Source organism: Chiloscyllium punctatum, chromosome 10, assembly GCF_047496795.1.
Source record: "Chiloscyllium punctatum isolate Juve2018m chromosome 10, sChiPun1.3, whole genome shotgun sequence".
In the NCBI taxonomy this organism is placed as follows: Eukaryota; Metazoa; Chordata; class Chondrichthyes; order Orectolobiformes; family Hemiscylliidae; genus Chiloscyllium; species Chiloscyllium punctatum.
The window spans coordinates 66662716-66684311 of record NC_092748.1 but is presented as its reverse complement, the minus strand read 5'-3'; the positions used below and the strand labels follow the sequence as shown (position 1 = coordinate 66684311).

At 41.4% G+C, this 21596-nt stretch overlaps 1 protein-coding gene across 1 annotated transcript in view; it reads right to left on the bottom strand.

Moving 5' to 3' along the window:
- Positions 1 to 21596, bottom strand: part of LOC140482243 (polypeptide N-acetylgalactosaminyltransferase 5) — a 73495-nt gene that overhangs the window by 28060 nt on the left and 23839 nt on the right. The window contains exons 3-4 of the mRNA XM_072579376.1: positions 17451 to 17570; positions 10640 to 10775 (exon numbers count right to left, since the gene is read on the bottom strand). Coding sequence (XP_072435477.1) covers positions 10640 to 10775; positions 17451 to 17570 — 256 coding nt within the window. The remainder of the gene's footprint in view (positions 1 to 10639; positions 10776 to 17450; positions 17571 to 21596) is intronic.

The following is a 21596-nucleotide window of genomic DNA, read 5'->3' as shown; positions in this document are numbered from 1 at the left end:
AGAAATAGGAGCAAGAATTGTCCAATTGATCTTTCAGTCTGTTCTGCTATTCAATATAGTCATGGCTGATCTTCTACTTCAACTCCATCTTCCTGAACTAGTCCCTCAATCTTTAATTTCCTTGATATGCAAAAATCTATTGATCTTTGTCTTGAGTGTATCCAATCTTGAGCATTCACTGCTCCCTTGGGTACAGAATCCAAACATCTACAACATTTTAGTATATAAATTTCTGCTCACACAAATCCTAAATGGCAGACACCTTAGTTTGCAAATGTGATCCTGTTCTAGGCTCTCCAACCAGGTGACACATATTACAAGCACATATCTTGCCAAGGCCCTTACAATTTTATACGTTCAATTAGATTAAATCTTATTCTTCTAAATTGTAAGGAATATAGGCCCAAACAATCTCTCCTCAGAGAAAAATGTTTTCATTGATAAATTCAGCCTATGGAATCTTTGTCCCTACAAGGCTTCCTTGAATAAGGAGACCAAAACTGTGAAAAGTACTCCAGGTATGGTATCATGTAGACCTTATATAATTTTACTCAAATCTCTCTGTGAAAAAGGCATACATACTATTTATTTGCTTAATTACTTGTTGTACCAATCTGGCAAATTTCTGTGATTCTTGTATCAAAGACACCTAGGATCCTATGAATGCTAACATTTTTAGTCACTCACCATTTTAAAAATGTTTTGCTTTTTCATATTTTCTACCAAAATGACATTTCTATATACATTTGCAGTTTCTGTATGCCCTCCTCACAGCTAACTCTCCACCTAACTTTTTCTTATTTTAAAGCTACATTTATTTTAAACTTCTCTGCATAAAAAAGGGACAAAATGGCTGCAGCTCATACATCAAGCCTTGTGATACCACCCTAGTCCATCAACCTAAAATGACTCGTTAATTCTGGAACTGTCTCTCTTTTGCCCATTAACTAATCTTTGATCCATCCAAAAAGATCATTCCTAATTCCACATGTCCAAATTTTGTTTAATACTACTTACTTGGCATCTAAACAAATGTTGTTATAAAAATCTGCATACAGGTACACTGTGTTCACTAGCTCTATTGCTACCCTCTCTATGACCTCTGTTATTACACATCTTTTAATAAATTCTAGCAATTTCCCTATTATTAAAGTTGGACTAACTGATCTTTAATTCCTTATTTTCTCTCTTCTTCCTTTCTTGAAAAGTGGCATTTTGGTTGTAACTTCCAGCCCACAGGAACTGTTCTAGAATCTAGGGAATTATTTTCTTTTATTCATTCATGGGACATGGGCATCGCTGACCAGCATTTAATGTCCAACCATAATTGACCAGAGGGCAGTTAACAATCAACAACATCGCTGTGGGTCGAGAGTCAAATGTGGGCCTGACCAGGTTAGAGATAACAGTTTTCTTTCCTCCAGTACAGAACCAGAGGGTTATTCAAACAATTGACAATGTTTTTATGATCATCATTAGATTCTTAATTCCAGATTTCATTTTATTGAATTCAAATTTCATAATCTGCCATTCAAACTCTGGTTCCCCGAAATTACCTGGGTTCCTGGATTAATAGTCCAGCGATAATATCACTTGGCCATTGCCTTCCTACGATGGTCAAAGCAAGCATCAATTATCTGCCCCTCCATGTTTTTCCAAATTTGGCCATTTACAAAGCTCCCAGTCAAACATCATCCTGACTTGCAACTATACCTCTGTCCCTTTGTTGTCTCTAGTTCAAAATCTTGGAATTGCCTTTCTAACAAATTTGTGGGTGCTCTTAAAACCCAAGGTCTGCAGTGGTTAGAAGGCAATTTATTACTACTTTATCCAGCATAATTAAGGATGGTCAATAAACATTGCCTTTGGCAGTGATGACCATATTCTCTTGAATGAATACTTAAAAATGCTCCTCTATTCACAATAGTACCTCCAGCTGCTGGGTCCTAGGATCTGGAATTCCTCTCTTAATTTTTCCAACTCTCTCTTCTCCTTAAAGACCACTTTGAAACTGATGTCTTTCTTTGACTTGTCTTCTATGTTCAGTATCCAATTTTATTTGATTATGTGTTAGCACTTTGGGATATTTTAATCATTGACAGCCGTTCATAAATGAAATTTGTTGTTGAACTATTGTTTCTAATGCTATAACATACATTTGTAATTTATAGCTTTAAAAATAAATACTAGTAAAAAGTGAAAGGACAACATCCACTTTCTATGAATGAATAAAAAAATTCAACAAATTGATGAATATAATGAAAATACAACATTACATTTATTTCTACCAAACTAATAATATTTCAAGTCCCAACTAGCATCAGAACCATGACAGAGCCATGCCCACTAAGATCAAACTAAAGTTGAATAAAAGTTAGGGATGAAGTTTACTTATACAAGTATATATGGGTACATCTTATCTTATTTTGTTTTTGGCTAAGTCTCAGTTGTGTCAAATTATTTGGGAAGGGTTTCTTCAGTGAGAATGATTAGGTTTATATTGCAATATCTCACCTGACTTGCCACATTGCTAACCCATCATGCCCCATGTCTAATCATGTCTAATTTCCACTCCATCTTACCACAGGCCTTTTCCAGAACAACTTGCCACTCAGCAAAATCCATTGAAAGACTGGAATCTCTTGCTGACATGTCAGCTTTAAAATTGTTCCTGTGTACCTGAATGATTACTAGCAATCTGAAGTTGCCCTGCTCGGATAAAGAGAAAGTCAGAACATGGTGAAAAGGGAAAGGCGGTACCATGATTCTCTGACAAGGACTGGAATATCCTGGTGAATGTGGTGATCCAGAAGTGAGGCATCCATTTTCCAGAGGACTGGCAGAGGAGGTCATGCCACTAGACCCTGCTAGTCTAATCCATGGGTGCTACCTAGGTCAGTGCCATTTTCAGGGTGTGGAGGAACGGCTAGCAGCGCTGCAAAAGGATTAATGACCTTTTCGGCTCTACGTTTTGCACTCTTCTCACTGCTATCTGACCTCAGTCTCTTTTTCTCTGCTAGTTCAGTCACCTCTCACCAATGTTCATGCTCTGCCACTCTCACAACTGCATGCAAAAATCAAAACTTGATCTCACCTCCCCCAACTTCCGATATCACTATCCCTGCACACCCTTCATGCTGCTTCCTTATCCAATCAGAATACTACTTTTCCTCTACATGCATCAACATTAACAGCTGTGTCACCCACTGTTATCTCACTCATTCGCACCATTTCTGTCATTACAGGAGAAGATATCCCATAACAGGGCACAGCAAGACTGTACAAGTGCGGGATGCCTGACATTCGGAACATCACTTCGAGGACAGAATCCTTACCTTGCAAAAGACCGGGGCTATCCCTGCAGGGATGCAGAAGCATACATACGCCACCACTCTGTCAGTAACTGCATTGACAGTTTTATTCATTGCACACAAGTTCGAATTACTCTACAGTATTAGTTCCGATAGTTTCCCTCTTGTGTCTTGCAGTAAAACCAGGCTTCCCGTGATCTCTGTGGAGAAACATACAGGAGAGCCTGCCTGGATCTCTGAGGAAGACAGTTCGAAGGTTTGAGAAGAAGTATCAGCAATGCTGCCTTCTGCACCCCGCAAGAAAATGACACTTTGGTTCGAAAGTTAGAGTGTGGGAGCACATGCTGTTGAGCACTTCACTCTGACCGCTCGGTAACTGGGTGATGAAGAAACGCCCCTGGCCGCCAGCACTGAGGACTGCCAGATACTGCTCAGCACTAAGTCGGAAATATCTTTATAATGTCAGCGATCAGGGACCTCTTCCAAATAAAGAGGGTGAAGCAGCAGCCAGACAGGCATCTGAAATGCAATCGCCCTCAATGCCCAGAGGTTGCATTAGTGCAGCAAATCATGTAAACATGCCTGCCTCCATATTTAGATTGACAGCTACCACGAAGAATCAAACCTAGCACCCTCATACCATGCTGGTGATATGCACCATCCCAGCCATTCATCCTCAGGATCAAAGGCGTGGAGACAAGGTGACAGGGAATCTTGACTCCACTCTAGATGCTGTCTCCTCACAAGGAAGCAGGGCAATGCCAGGTGGCATCCTGCCAAAGGAAGAACAATGAACAGTCCCCTCAATGGTTTTCACTCAGGACACTGTTGGCCAGCCCTGCTTGCCCACATGCCCCGACTCTTGGAAATTCAAGCCGAAGAGAGTCAACTTTCCTCTGGCAAAAAGATACTTGCTTTTTTTTATCATCAAGATACAAGGATCCCTTGGACTGCCCACTGAATCTGCAGGACCAAACAGCTGAACAAGATTTCCCAAACTGCAAAACAAGAGAGTACTGATGCACAATGTAGTGTGAGAAAGATAGAAGAATTATTGTGGGTGCTTCGGTGACATGAGTTACAATAGCTAGTACATTCCTCTCAGCTTATGCATTAATATTTGTCGTTTAACCTTACATGTTAGTCTTTCTGTGTAAGTGCTGAACTTATTGTTACAACATTAGGCATCACCTCATAGCCACCAGTCAAGGCTCAATGGCTGTTATTCTGCACTGAGTGCCTACTGTGCTATCTGAGAACAGGAGGAACAATGTGCATACATCACATTAGGTAACAGTGAGTACTCTTTGCTGTGGCTTTCAGCTTCAGTCTGAATATGCAATTAATTGTCAAACATCCACATTCCCCTCTTAGTATCACATCCTACAACTCAAACAAACTTCACACTTTCCCAAGTCCCTTCTCAACCTACCAACATGTGTGCCCACTCCTGCCTACCTTTCCTACCCAGTCCCTAGCAGATGAAGTAACCATGTTCTTTGTAGTCATACCCTGTGCTTCCCCCAACCTCTCAACCCTCCAAGTAAGTCAGGATGCTCCATACAGAGTCACAGAGATGTACAGCATGGAAACAGACCCTTCAGTCCAACCCGTCCATGTCGACCAGATATCCCAACTCAATCTAGTCCCACCTTCCAGCAACCGGCCCATATCCCTCCAAACCCTTCCTATTCATGTACCCATCCAGATGCCTTTTAAATGTTGCAATTGTACCAGCCTCTGCCACTTCCTCTAGCAGCTCATTCCATACATGTTCCACCCTCTGCATGAAAAAGTTGCCCTTAGGTCCCTTTTGTATCTTTCCCCTCTTACCCTAAACCTATGCCCTCTAGTTCTGGACTACCCCACCCCACGGAAAAGACTTTGTCTATTTATCCTATCCATGCTCCTCATAATTTTGTAAAAACCTTTATAAGGTCACCCCCCAGCCTCCGATGTTCCAGGTAAAACAGCCCCAGCCTGTTCAGCCTCTCCCTATAGCTCAAATCCTCCAACCCTGGCAACATCCTTGTAAATCTTTTCTGAATCCTTTCAAGTTTCGCAACACCTTTCCGATAAGAATAAGACCAGAACTGCATGCAATACTTCAACAGTGGCCTAACCAATGTCCTGTACAACACAACATGACCTCCCAACTCCTGTACTCAATACTCTGACCAATAAAAGAAAGCATACCAAACGCCTTGTTCACTATCCTATCTACCTGTGACTCCACTTTCAAGGATACATGAACCTGCACTCCAAGGTCTCTTTGTTCAGCAACACTCTCTAGGACCTTACCATTAAGTGTATAAATGCTGCTAAGATTTGCTTTCCCAAAATTCAGCACCTCACATTTATCTGAATTAAACTCCATCTGCCATTTCTCGGCCCATTGGCCCATCTGATCAAGATCCTGTTGTAATCTGAGGTAACCTTCTTCGCTGTCCACTACACCTCCAATTTTGGTGTCATCTGCAAACGTACTAACTGTACCTCTTATGCTCACATCCACATCATTTATGTAAATGACAAAAAGTAGTGAACCCAGCACCGATTCTTGTGGCACTCCACTGATCACAGGCCAACAGTCTGAAAAACAACCCTCTACCACCACCTTCTGTCTTCTACCTTTGAGCCAGTTCTGTATCCAAATATCTAGTTCTCCCTGTATTCTGTGAGATCTAACCTTGCTAAACAGTGTCCATGGGGAACCTTGTCAAATGCCTTACTGAAGTCTATATAGATCACATCTACCGCTCTGCCTTCATCAATCCTCTTTTTACTTCTTCAAAAAACTCAATCAAGTTTGTGAGACATGATTTCCCATGCACAAAGCCATGTTGACTATCCCTAATCAGTCCTTGTCTTTCCAAATACATGTACATCCTGTCCCTCAGGATTCCCTCCAACAACCTGTCCACCACCGACGTCATATATTGGATGATTTCCTCCTCCCAAGCCATGCTTAATCATATCTCCCCCTTGACCATGTTTACAAGTGAACTGTGCCATCTTTCAGAGCCTGAAGTGCAGTAGACTAACCTGCCACAGCAACATCCTCCCTTTTCTACCACTCCACCACCCCTTCCTTTCTCCCCTTGTTTTCTGGGGATGGATCCAAAAAACTGATTGTGATCATTTGATCAACATGACCAGTCAGTGCCCATCCCAATAACTTGTACCTATTCACTCACCTGACCTGGTACTAAGGAGTCAAAGGACAGAACATGACTACTCTCTAGACTAAGGAGACATGGATCACTTGACTGACAAAAGCCCAACTGGAAGCCTATCTATGGCCAATCTGCTGGCATGGTATGTCATGCTGCCTCTTGACTTACTGTGCTAGGAATCCTCGACTGATGGGTTTCTTCATGGACTTTAGTGAGAACTGTTCCCCTCAGACTTTGAGACATGGCTGCTTGCTTTCAACACATGCAGTATGTCTGCTGCATAAATAATTAGCAGACGAGGCAGGGTGAGGCATTGATCTTACATATTGTTGTATAGCAAGACGTAGGTCCCGATAATGCTGCTGAGCAGCAAGGCAAACTGCCTGGTTGTGAGACCATGCTAAGTGACAAAACAATGCAAGGCATGAATTCAGTGGGTAATTACGAAGTGAGTGAATGTTAAAAGAGCAAGCAAGCAAGCAGCCTTCAGATGCTGCCTAGTCCAATCTGTGAACTCAGCACCAATGTGCAAAGTCACAGCTACAGTCTTTCAATGATGAATTTCCTTGGAATGCTAATCTGTGTTTCCAGAATGTACTGACAATGCATCGGAGAGGTGCCAAGATGGTCAAAAGTGGTAGCTGGAAGCCGCATGCCAATGTTTATGGAGGAAGGTGCATGTGGGTGGTGTTCTGGTCTGTGGTTTGTTTGTAGGCAACATGGAGGTTGATCGGCGCAAGTGGTGAACCGTATCCATTAGGTGCTGCATTAGTTGACTTTTCCTGACAGCTAGTTTGTTTGGCAAGTTTGCTAAGATTGCAGGATGAATATTAACGAGGCACAATGTGCGGTCAACAAGGTGTTTAACAAGCAATAATCACTTCAATTGGCAATGCACTGCTAGGCGAAAGTGAGGACTGCAGATACTGGCGATTAGAGTCAAGATTAGAGTGGTACTGCAAAAGCACAGCAGGCCAGGCAGCAACCGAGAAGCAGAAAAATCGATGTTTCGGGCAGGAGCCTTTCATCAGGAATGAACTGCTGCCTAGTGATAGTCTTGCCAAACTGCTTGTTGAAACCATAAATTATGGCACACGTTTTGGACTTTTTGGACTTGTCATCTGATCATGTAGTATATCCCTCTACAGTCCATATTGCTCAGACACCTCAAAGATTCCACCCTTTGTTACAGAGACTGAATGTAGGAAATTTACTACTGACCATTGCTGACAAGTAGATGTAATTTCAGAAGCCACGTTTATGCATTTATCCAGGGTCTCAGCCAATATTCTGTTGAAGTACATGTGGTCATTGGTAGTGTACCTGAAGAAATTCCCAATGGAATACTCTACCTTTAATTCTACTGATCTCAGACAACCAATATAAAGTAATGATTTGGAGATGCTGGTGTTAGACTGGGGTGTACAAAGTTAAAAAATCACACAACACCAGGTTATAGTCCAACAGGCTTATTTGGAAGCACTAGCTTTCAGAGCGCTGCTCATTCATCAGCTGGTTTTGAAGTATACGATTGTAAGACACAGAATTTATAGCAAACGTTTACAGTGTGATGTAAGTGAAAGCATATATTGAAAAAGAAGTGGATTGTTTGTTAAATCTCTCATCTTTTAGAATGGCCATGTTGTTTTCAGTTCTTTCGTATGTAAATAGCAAAACATTTCTTAAAAGTTACATTCTCAAGTGAACTTTAACAATTGGTGTCATGTCGGCTCAGATAATGAATTGAAGGTGTGAGCTGCCCTGTGTGAGACTGTGCCACAATGGTCAGGCTGATTCTAATCTAAAAAACGGATTTACAGAATCTTTACACGTTCATGCAGTTTTTGAGCATGTGTGTGTGTGGGGGGGGGGGGGTTTGGGTTATGAGTGCCTGTGAGAGTGTGTGTGTATGTGTGTGAGTGTAAAGGGGTATAAGTCTGTGAGACAGTGTGTGTGAATGTGGAGTTTATGTGTTAGTGTATGAGAGAAGGTCTGCATGAGTGTATGGGTCTGTGAGACAGTGTGTGTGATTGTGGAGTGTATGTGTTAGCGTATGAGAGAAGGTCTGTATGAGTGTATGGGTCTGTAGGAGAGTGTGTGTGTCTGTAGGAGTGTCTGTGTGTCTGTGTGTGTGCATCTGTTTGTATGTGTGTATAGTGCAATGGGGTCACCTGTAGTGTGACATGAACCCAAGGTCCCGGTTGAGGCCATCCTCATGGGTACCAAACTTGGCTATCAGCCTCTGCTCAGCCACTTTTTGTTGTTGCCTATTCTGAAGTCTGCCTTGGACGACGATCACGGAGTGTCCGAGGTCAAATGTCCTGGACCACTGAAGTGTTCTCTGATGAGGAGGGAACACTCCGTCTGTTGTTGTGCAGTGTCCATTCATCCATACTGTAGCCTCTGCTAGGTTTTGCCAATGTGCCATGCCTCAGGACATCCTTGCCTGCAGCGTATGAGACAGATAATGTTGACTGAGTCACATGAGTACCTGCCACATACATGGTGGGAGGTGTCCCCATGCATAATGGTGGTATCTGCGTCGACATTCTGACACATCTTACAGCACCTACTGTGACAAGGTTGAATGGTATTGTCTTGAAAGCTGGGCAGTTTGCTACGAACAGTGATCTGTTTGAGGTTTGGTGGTTGTTTAAAGGCAAGAAGTGGAGGTGTGGGGAAGGTCTTGGTGAGGTGCTCATCCTCACTAATAATGTGTTGCAAGCTATGAGAAACATGGCGTAATTTTTCGGCTCCTGGGAAGTTCAGGACAATGAACGGTACCCTGTTGGTTGCAGCTCGTGTCTGTCTCCTGAGGAGGTCACTATAGTTCCTCGCTGTGGCACGTCGGAATTGGCGGTTGATGAGTTGAGCATCGTACCCCGTTCTTCTGAGGGCATCCTTGAGTACTTCCAGGTGCCTGTAACGTTCTTCCTCATCTGAACAGATCCTGTGTATACGTAGGAGTTGTCGATAGGGCATGGCTGTTTTAACATGTTTCGGGTGGCAGCTGGAGAAGTGTAGCATCGTGAGGTTATCCATGGGTTTGCGGGAGAGTGAGGTGCTGAGGTGCCCATCCTTGATGGAGATGCATGTGTCCAAGAATGAGACAGATAGTAGAGAGTAGTCCATGGTGAGTTTGATGGTGGGATGAAACTTGTTGATATCACTGTGTAGTTGTTTCAGTGACTCCTTGCCATGGGTTCAAAGGAAGAAATTGTTGTCAATGTACCTGGTGTATAGTGTTGGTTGGAGGTCCTGCGTAGAGAAGAAGTCTTGTTCGAACCTGTGCATGAAAATGTTGGCATATTGGCGTGCAAATTTGGTCCCCATGGCTGTATCATGTATCTGGATGAAGAACCCGTTGTCAAAATGAAGACATTGTGATCGAGGATAAAGCGGATGAGTTGTAGGACGGTGCTTGGAGATTGGCAGTTGTTGGTAGTGAGTACTGAGGCTGTTGCCGCAATGCCATAATTGTGGGGGATGCTGGTGTAGAGTGCTGAAACGTCCATTGTGACGCTCAATGACTGCTCTGTAGGTGCTGAGTTTCTGTAAGAAATTTGTAGTGTCGCGATAGAAGCTCGGGATACACATATAAGTTTGTGGGGTGAATTTGTACTTGCACAATTACTTTGCTCAAAAACTGCGTGATTCCATGTACTTGCACAATTACTTTGCTCAAAAATTGCATGAATCCATGTAAGAGTCTGTAAATCCGTTTCTTAGATTTGAATCAGTCTGACCATTGTGATACAGACAGTCTCACACAGGGCAGCTCACATCTTCAATTCATTATCTGGGTTGACACGACACCAATTGTTAAAGTTCACTTGAGAATGTAACTTTTAAAAAATGTTTTGCTATTTACATATGAAAGAACTGAAACCAACATGGCCATTCTAAAAGATGAGAGACTTAAGAAACAATCTAGGTCTTTTTCAATATATGCTTTCACTTACATCACACTGTAAGCATTTGCTATAAATTCTGTATCTTACAATCTTATGCTCCACAACCAGCTGATGAAGGAGCAGCTAGTGCTTCCAAATAAGCCTGCTGGATTATAACCTGGTGTTGTGTGATTTTTAACAATATAAAGTAACCATGCAACAATCCACATTTGTATCAAACAGAAATATATAACTGTACCTCATATCCTCATTATTAATGATTTCAATCGCAGGACAGGCTACTTTTGTTCGCTTTAAATAGACTCTTTCTAAAAGTGGCTCCAGCCAGCCAATATTGCATTCGACATGGGAGTCCAAAAATGTTAACACATCACCTAAAAGTGAAAAAGGAAGTGTGAGCTTTCGATGAAAACAATGCAACCTTCAAAATAATTACAAATACCTTTTATTTCCATTCATTTATAGAACATATGCATCATTAGTTCGGCTAGCATTTAGCACCAATCCCTCATTACCTTTGAGAAGTTGATGGTGAGCTGTCTTCCTGAACTGCTGTAGTGCATATGGTGTGGATAGGGAGAGAATTCTAAGATTTTGCAGAAAGAGAAGTGAAGAAATTGCAATATTGCAGATGACCCAAAACTGGGTGGAAGGGTCAACTGTGAAGAGATTTGGACAAGTTGAATGAGAAGGCAACTGCATGGTGGATGAAGCATAATGTGGATAAACATGAGGTTATCCACTTTGATAGCAACAACAGGAAGGCAGATTATTATCTGACCAATGATATATTGGGAAAGGAAGAAGCTAACAAGATCTTGGTGTCTTTGTACACCAGTCACTAACGTAAGCATGCAGGGGCAGCAGGCAGTGAGGAAAGCAATTGCTATGTTAGTATTCGTAGCAAATGGTTTCCAGTACAGAAGCAGGGATATCTTGCTGCAATTGTACAGGGTCTTGGTGAAACCACGTAAAAGTGCATTCAATTTTGGTCTTCTTATCCGATGAAGGATGTTCTGGCTGTGGAGGGAGTGCAAAAATTTTACCACACTGATTCCTCGGATGGCAGGATTGACATATGAAGAGACTGGATTGGTTAGGACTATATTCACTCAATCTCATAGAAACCTATACAATTCTAACAGGACTATATAGGGTAAACACAGGAAAGATGTTCCCAAAAACAAGGGAGTCCATAACTAGGGGTCACAATCTAAGGATACATGGGACGCCATTTAAGATTGAGATGTTTTATTCTCCCAGTGAGTGGCAAGCCTATGGAATTCTAGAACATAGAACATGAAAGATAACAGCACAGTATAGGCCCTTCGGCTCCCGACTTGCGCCGACCTGTGGAACCAATATGAAGCCCATTGATCCTGTACTATTCCATTTTCATCCATATGTTTATCCAATGACAATTTAAATGCTCTTTAAGTTGGCGAGGCTATTGCTGTTGCAGGCAGTGCGTACCATGCCCCTATTACTCTCTCAGTAAAGAAACTATCTCTGACATCTGTCCTATATTTATCACCACTCAATTAAAGCTATGTCCCCTCGTGCTAGCCATCATCATCCGAGGAAAAAGGCTCTCACTGTCCACCCTTTCTAACCCTCTGATTATCTTTTATGTCTCAATTAAGTCACCTCTCAACCTTCTTCTCTCTGAAACAAACAGCCTCAAGTCCCTCAGCATTTCCTCATAAGACTTTCCCTCCATATCAGGCAACATCCTAATAAATCTCCTCTGAACCCATTCCAAAGCTTCTACATTCTTTGTATAATGTGGTGACCAGAACTCCAAGTGTGGCTGCACCAGAGTTTTGTACAGGTGCAGCATGACCCTGTGGCTCTGAAACTCAATCCCTCTACCAATAAAAGCTAACACACCGTATACCTTCTTAAAAATCCACCAACCTGGGTGGCAACTTTCAGGGATCTATGTCATGGACATTGATCATTTATACTACCAAGAATCTTACCACTAGCCCAGTACCCTTCATTCCTGTTGCTCCATCCAAAGTGAAGTGAATCACCTCACACTTTTCCGCATTAAACTCCATTTGACACCTCTCAGCCCAGCTCTGCAGCTTAACTATGTCCCTCTGTAACCTGCAACATCCTTCTACACTATCCACAACTCCACTAACTTTAGTATCATCCGCAAATTTACTAACCCATCCTTCTACACCCTCATCCAGATTATTTATAAAAATGACAAACAGCAGTGGCCCCAAAACAGATCATTGCGGTACACCACTAGTAACTGAACTCCAGAATGAATATTTCCCATTTACCACCACCCTCTGTCTTCTTTCAGCTAGCCAATTTCAGATCCAAACCACTAAATCACCCTCAATCCCATGCTCTGTATTTTGCGCATTAGCCTACCGTGGGGATCCTTATCAAATGCCTTACTAAAATCCATATATACCACATCAACCGCTTTACCCTTATTTACCTGTTTGGTCATCATCTTAAAGAACTCAATAAGGTTTGTGAGGCATGACCTACCTTTCACAAAACCATGTTGACTATCCCTAATCAAACATCTCCAGATGTTTATAAATCCTATCTCTTATAACCTTTTCCAACACTACCCACAACCAAAATAAGGCTCACTGGTCTATAATTACCAGAGTTGTCTTTACTCTCCTTCTTGAACAAGGGGACAACATTTACTATCCTCCAGTCTTCTGGCACTATTCCTGTACACAATGACGACATAAAGATCAAAGCTAAAGGCTCTGCAATCTCCTCCCTGGCTTCCCAGAAAATCCTAGGGAATCTATCCAACCCAGGCAACTTATCTATTTTCACACTTTCCAGACTTGCTAACATCTTCACTTGCCCTTGAGTTCAGTCCTTTTGTACATGTTTTGACTAAGGATCTGAGTTGGATGATCAGCTATGATCATATTGAATGGTGCTGGAGGCTCAAATGGCTGAATGGCCTAAACCTGATCCTGTTTTCTGTATTTCTATATAGTTCTAAGTTAAGATTTGGAGGGGAACCTGCAGGTGATGGTGTTCCAATGTATCTAATTCTCTTGTCCTTCAATCTGGTAGAGGTCATAGATTTGGAAGATGGTGTCTAAGAAGCTTTGGTGCATTGCTACAGTGCATCTTGTAAATATTATGTACTGCTATCACTACACATCAGTGGTGGAGGCAGTGAATGACAGAGGTGTCAGATGCATTGTATTTAGTCAACAGGCTTTCAGGAGTCACAAAATAAGTTACTTGCCACAGAGTTGAACCTCTGAACTGCTGTTGTGGCCACAGTATTTATTTGGCTGGTCCAGTTCAGTTTTTCATCAATGGTAAGTTCTTGGATGTTGATATTGGGAGATACAGCTTTGCTATCACACCGGAACATTAAGAGGCAATATGTGGGTTCTCTCTTATTGAAGATTGTCATTGTCTGTCATTTTTATGACACAAATGTTATTAGCCACTCCACTCTGAGCTTGAATATTGTCCATGTCTTTCTACATCTGAACATGGACTGTTTAATATGCAAAAAGTCGCAAACTGTGCAAAATATTGTGATATCATCAGCCAATGTCTCACTTTGGGTCATATAGTGGAGGAAATGTCATTAATGAAGCAGCTGTCAAGAACTGGGCTAGAATGCTATCCTGAGAACTTGCTGTAGTGAATACCTACACCTTAGTGGTATGCTTTCCAACAACCATAACCATCTTTGTACTTGTTATGATGACAACCAGTAGACAGATATCCTCCTGATTTCCATTCAAACTAGTTTTGATTGGGCTCCTTCGAGGTCAAATGTTACCTTGATGTCAAGGGTAGTCGCCCTCACTTCCCCTCGAATTCAGTCCTTTTGTACATGTTTTGACTAAGATTTAAATGAAATCAGGAGCTGAGTGGGCCTGGCAGAATCAAAGCTGAGAGTTGTTGAGCAGATTATTGTTTGCATTGTTGACAACTCCTCCCACTATTTTGCAGACTGATGCGGTGATAATTGGCCAGGTTGGATGGGTCCTGTTTTTTTACGAACAGGAGATCCTTGAGCAATTTTCCACATTGCTGGGTAGATGCTAGCATTGTACATGTATTAGGTTGAGGGTGCAGTTGGTTTTGGAGCATTCAATTTTATAGACTGAGCATTGACATGTTTCATAGCCTTTGCAACATCATGTATCTTCAGCTATTTGTCCATATCACCTGGAGTGAACCAAATTGGCTGAAGACTTGCATCTGTGATGCTGGAGGTGGATCATCCATTTGAATTGAATTGAATTAGCTTTATTGTCACATGCACTCAAATGAGTACAGTGAAAAGTTTATAAGTCACCACATAGAGTGCTGTTTTAGTATAAAGGTACTTTGATACAATTCTTAGTTACAGAATAGAGAAATGAAGAAAAAAGTTATATTACAGCTAGACACAATATGACCATAGGTCAGAAAAAAACAAGAAATAAAGTTAAAAAGACAATTATCACAGTCTCTCCCCAAAGGCTCTCCGCAGGAGACCATGGTGCTTCCATATGGTCTGACCGCCGGCTGTCACCATGCTATTGCACCAGGCCACTACCCCTGCACTGCATGGGGCTGCTGGTCGCAGGCATCCCTGCTCCAGCTGCTAGCTGTTTGTGTCCCTGCTTTGGACTGCTGGCAACACTTCCCTGGCATCCCTGCTCTAGGAGAAAGTGAGGACTGCAGATGCTTGAGATCAGAGCTGAAAAAGTGTTGCTGGAAAAGCACAGCAGGTCAGGCAGCATCCAAGGAGCAGGAGAATTGACGTTTCGGGCATAAGCTCTAGGCCACCAGCATCCTCGCTCTGGCTGCTGGTCACTGCATCCCCACTTCGTACCGCTGCTGGCCAGTATCCCCACTCCAGCCACTAACCCCTGGTGTCTCCCCCAACCTCTGACTCTGCTTTGGAGGTTGAAAGTGAGAGGCTGGGGTTGGATGTCAGAGGCCAAGAAAGGGGATGAGAGAAAAAGAAAAAGAAGCTGAAGGATTTATGTAAATTATTTGGATGAGAACATAGGAGGTATAAAGTTAAAAATCACACACCAGGTTATAGTCCAACAGGTTTATTTGGAAGAACTAGCTTTCACAGCACTGCTCCTTCATCAGGTAGCTTTGGAAGAGGATCGTAATACACAAAATTTATAGCAAAAGATTACTATGTCATGCAACTAAAAAGATATATTGAACAAACCTAGATTGCTGTTTAGTCTTTCATCTTAACAGAAAGACTTAACAGCAAACTAGGTATCTTCAATATATCATTTTAGTCGCAAGACACTGTGATCTTTTGCTCTAAATACCTCTACATCATAGGATGTATAGTTAAAGTTTGGAGATGACACCAAAATTGTAGTAGACAGCGAAGAAGGTTACCTCAGAATACAACGGGATCTTGATCAGATGGCCCAATGGGCCAAGGAGTGGCAGATGGAGTTTAATTTAGATAAATGTGAGGTGCTGCATGTTGGAAAGGCAAATCAAGGCAGGATTTATACACTTAATGGTAAGGTCTTGGGGAGTGTGGCTGGATAAAGAGACCTTGAAGTGCAGGTTCATAGTTCCTTGAAAGCGGAGTTACAGGTAGATAGGATAGTGAAGGCAGCTTTTGGTCTGCTTTCCTTTATTGGTCAGATCATCGGGTATAGGAGTTGGGAGGTCATGTTGCAGCTGTACAGGACATTGGTTAGGTCACTTTTGGAATACTGTGTGCAATTCTGGTCTCCTCCCTATCAGAAGGATATTGTGAAACTTGAAAGGGTTCAGAAAAGACCAACAAAGATGTTGCCAGGGTTGACCTTACAGAGGTTTATAAAATCAAGACAGGCATGAAAAAGGTAAACAGACAAGGTCTTTTCTCTGGGGTGTGGGAGTACAGTACTAGAAGGCATAGGTTTAGGGTGAGAGGGGAAAAATTTAAAAGGGACCTAAGGGGTAAATTTTTCATGCAAAGGGTAGTGTGTATATAGAATGTGGTTCCATAACACGATCAGTTTTTTTTAGAGCTTTTGGTTTAAAGGACTTTTGTAATTTTGGACTGTAAACTTGGAATAAAATCAAAAGAGTCATGTAAGCTATGCTGACAGTACACCAGGCCACTGAGCAAAGGTATACACTGTGGTACTGAAAAGGAGGAGTTAAATGTTAACACCTGGAGACAATGATAAACGTTTCCAAGTCTGCAAATAGAGGGCTAAGTTGAAAACTCAAAAATTGTTGTGAGAATCAAGGAATAAATAGTTATGTTGGAACCTGTTCCTTTGACTCTAAGATGAAAAGCAGTGGTCATTAGATATAGTTGATCACTACTTCAGCATGCATACAGGGTTGAAGGAGTTTCATGGTGCCATGGAGTGGACGATAGAGAATGCTATTTTGAGATCAGAATACAGGATTATCTAAATTTCTGGAGATATCATTGACTGAAGGTTGTTGTAATTTTGATCTTGGTTGATCTGCAGACAATTGAGGGAAATAAACAAGACAGATGTTGGCTTAACCTGCACCTTAAATAGAGAAACTGCTGTCTCTACTGTTCACTACATGGAACGTGGGTGGGCATTCACACTCACTTTGTAAACCACAATCATGGTAAAGTGAAACAAAGCTGGAATGTTTACCGAGTTGGAGATAGAAAGAAAATCCTGAGGAAATCGCTCAATGTGTAAGATTGTATTCAAAAAGGAAAAGAACAGAAGTAAAACCCTCGGGGTCCTGAAAAAACATCGTGAATTGGTTCCAGGAGAAGTGATCATCTCCATAAGAGACTGAGCAACATAACAAAACTGAAAATTTTCAGTTGTAGAAGAGTTGTAGAAAACTTCATTTGGTTTTTTAAAATGTTTAATGCCTACAAACTAAAATAAAGCGATTAGTTTATGGTGTTTTGTCATTAGTAATTTTAACATTAGAAGTTAATTTTAAACACAAAATCTTGACATTTATCATTTCAGTGAATAGTAGTTCAATTGAATCTCTTTACCTCCTTGAAGCATAAGACAAATGACAGAAATAAAACAAATTAGAGAAAAATAATCATATCATACCTGTAGCAACAGCTGCACCTACAAGTCTGGCTCGTATTAAACCATGACGTTCGTGTAGGTGAATAACACGAACTTTTGGGAATTGCGACATGTATTTATCTAAATTTTCTTTCAGATATTCTATATAAGAGAAAAGCAAAATGTATTGATTAGTTGATTTCTCAATGAAATAATTAGATAATATTTTTGCATTTGGACATGAAAAAACATCCAATTTTATTTATAATCTTTCTTATTTCAGATGCAGAAAGAACTTGGGTAGAAGTACTCTCATGAAATAAAAAAGGAAATTAAGAAAGAAAAGACGATAATTCAGCTGCCATATTTGATTAGACAGTGTGGAAACAGGCCCTTCAGCCCAACCAGTCCACACTGACTCTCTGAAGAATAACCCACCCAGACCCATTTCCCTCTGACTAATGCACCGAGCAATATGGGCAATTTAGCATGGTCAATTCACCTGACCTGCACATCTTTGGACTGTGGGAGGAAACCGGAACAACCAGAGGGAACCCACATAGACATGGGGAGAATGTACAAACTCCACACAGACATTCACCCAAGGCTGGAATTGAACCTGGGACGCTGGTACTGTGAGCCAGCAATGTTAACCACTGAGCCACTGTGCCACACCATCAACTGACAATGTAAGTGATTTAGTTTCTTATTAAAAATATAATATTCTGAGTTATTATTCATTGCATTACCTGGAATTTTTAAAATAATTTCAGTATTATTTCTAATTAATTAAAAAATGCTCATTTATTTTTACACTTTGATTGCAAAATATCAATCAAAGGTGTGACTTCATTGGAATTGCTGATGGGTAGTTCAAATTGGTTCCACTGTGATTCCACTGTATTATAGTGGAGCAGAAATATGCCAGTGAGAATCAGGATGACCCAATTCAAGGGAAGATATTGGAGGTAATTCCTGGGCAACCCATGTAGTTTTGTGTCAGTGGAATCTTTACAAATAATTGGATTAGTGGTGCTGGAAGAGCACAGCAGTTCAGGCAGCATCCGAGGAGCAGTAAAATCGACGTTTCGGGCATAAACCAGATCATCCGCCGACACTTCCGCCACCTCCAAACAGACCCCACCACCAGGGATATATTTCCCTCCCCACCCCTTTCCGCCTTCCGCAAAGACCGTTCCCTCCGTGACTATTTGGTCAGGTCCACGCCCTCCTTCAACCCACCCTCCCATCCTGGCACCTTCCCCTGCCACTGCAGGAATTGCAAAACCTGTGCCCACACCTCCTCCCTCACCTCCATCCAAGGCCTTAAAGGAGCCTTCCACATCCATCAAAGTTTTACCTGCACATCCACCAATATCCCCAATGTTGAGGCGCGCTGGACGCCTCCTCGCAGAGCGTTTTAGAGAACATCTCCAGGACACCCGCACCAATCAACCACACCACCCTGTGACCCAACATTTCAACTCCCCCTCCCACTCTGCCGAGGACATGGAGGACATGGAGGTCCTGGGCCTTCTTCACCGCCGCTCTCTCACCACCAGATGCCTGGAGAAAGAATGCCTCATCTTCCACCTCGGAACACTTCAACCCCAGGGCATCAATGTGGACTTCAACAGTTTCCTCATTTCCCCTTCCCCCACCTCACTGCAGTTCCAAACTTCCAGCTCAGCACTGTCCCCATGACTTGTCCGACCTGCCTATCTTCTTTTCCACCTATCCACTCCACCCCCCCCGACCTATCACCTTCATCCCCTCCCCCACTCACCTATTGTACTCTATGCTACTTTCTTCCCACCCCCCCCACCCTCCTCTCACTTATCTCTCCACGCTTCAGGCTCTCTGCCTGTATTCCTGATGAAGGGCTTTTGCCTGAAACATCAATTTTACTGCTCCTCGGATGCTGCCTGAACTGCTGTGCTCTTCCAGCACCACTAATCCAGAAACTGGTTTCCAGCATCTGCAGTCATCGTTTTTACCTTGACAAATAACTGACAGGAATTCCTAGGGACAGCAGGAAAGATTCTGGACCAAACAAAGACAGGGTCTGAATACCTTCATAATGAGGATAAATAGGAGATTTTATTCTATTTTGCCTGGAAAAGGCCTCAAAAATCCTCCTTGGCAGAATGGTCAATAATTGAGATAGGTACATTGAAGGCATAGAATACTAAATGTGACAGACTATGCTTTGCATTTGGATAGGTTCTGGTCAACTATTAATGGTAGAAATAAGTCTCCTTCACTGTATTTACATTGGTACAGTTGAGCTATTTAGTTCATTACTTCAAAGCCCTATCCACATCCATAGATATATGATACTCAAAGACCCTGGTATCACCATGACTCAGGTAGACCCTGTTCCATCGGCACAACTCCCTCCTTCTCCATACTACTGGCAATGTCCTGTGAATTCAAACCTTTTTCTCCCACGTCAATCTCTGAGCTAACTATTCACCTCTTTAGTCTTGTAGTCCCTGTGCCAATTTTTTCATGGTTCAGGTAGTAATCCAGAGATTATGATGTTTTTGGTTGCACATTTTAATTTAGCCCCAGCTGCTCATATTCCTTCAGCAGAACCTCTTTCCTCTTTCTAGCTATATCATTAGGTACCTATGTAGACCATGACAACTGATCTTTTCCCTACCACTCCAAGTTTTTCTGCAGCCCAGATGAGATATTCTGAACTAGGCAGGCAACACAGATCCCGGGATTCTCAATCCTGGCCACAGAGACCAGTGTCTATTCCCCTAACAATGTTACCCTAATTACAACTTCATTTCTCCTTAGTGAAGATTCACAAAGAAATTGAGCAGTGGGAAGTAGATAACTCTGCCAAAGAACTGACAGAGGCATGATGGGCTAAATGGTATCTTCCTGTACTGTTTTCTAGTTATATTTGAAAACAGCCTGAATATTAATGAATGTGTCATGTTATATGTCTTTATTAAGTACTTCCCCAGAAAATGTTATCTTTACAACATCAACAAAAGCCTAATTTTTGAATACACAGCGCAATCCACCAGCAACTAAAATGCTTTCCCTATTCATTGTATTTTTAAATTACTGATGCACCTTTTGTCTTGCAGTATTAATAAAAAAAACTTTTTGAAAAGAGGTCACACATATCTTTGATGACAATTCGAAGTTAATTGGGTACACAACTAAAGCACATCTTTAAGTAAAGTTCAACATTGAGAACTGTACTATATTCTTGCAACTCTGTAATATCTTGATGTGTACCCATTATATCTCTCAGACTCATCAGTGCTTTACAGCTTTATCTCTTAACAGCAAAGTGAAAACTTTTATTTTCCAAGGAAGACCTTCTTTAAGCAATTTTTAAAATCCTGACTTAAGTGAAGTTGCTATTTCAAACAAAAAATACAAATGGTCTTTGAGATTTAAAAGTAGCTTTTCTATTAGAAAATAAGTCAGAGAAACATCGATAATCAATCTATAATCTTTAACAAAAGCTGAGTCAATTTAATTTTGAACGATTTAGGAGTTTTGCATTCCACTCTAAGGTCCCCGATTTATGAATGCACCCTCATACAGGGTGTAATTTTAAAGATCCGACAGATAAATATGTCCTATGCTTGCAAATGACTTTAATTATTCTGTAATGTGTTCCAACTTGCATACAAATCCTCTTGCAAATAGACTCAAGAATGGAACTTGTTCACAACCCAGAAACTGCCTGTTACACTCATATTTGAGAAGCGGCTACATATACAAATAGTTTAAGATATTCCAAATGAAAGATTTATTAAAGTTCTTCAGTGTGGAAGTATATTTTGTGGTATATTTTTGGGATGAACAATTCAAGTATTTTTAGCAAGGAGACAATACCTCAGCTATTGAGACAATACCATTCAACATCCTTGAGCTGAGAGTGCAAAATCTTCTAGTCCTAATGCTTACAATCATGATACCTGATTTCTGCTGGATGCAAGTAAAGACAGCAAGAGCCTAATAGTCTACCAGTTCAATGAATAAATGTGTATATGAAGAAACAGTTGTGTTTGGCTGTTAAAAGAAGACATTTTTGAAAATTTTGTTAAAGTCAATGCAAATAAATAACATTTACAGGTCACTGAAACACAACTAGAAATCACAGAAAATAGTAATTATATTTCTTCAACTAATTACCTAAAAAGCGTACCCATT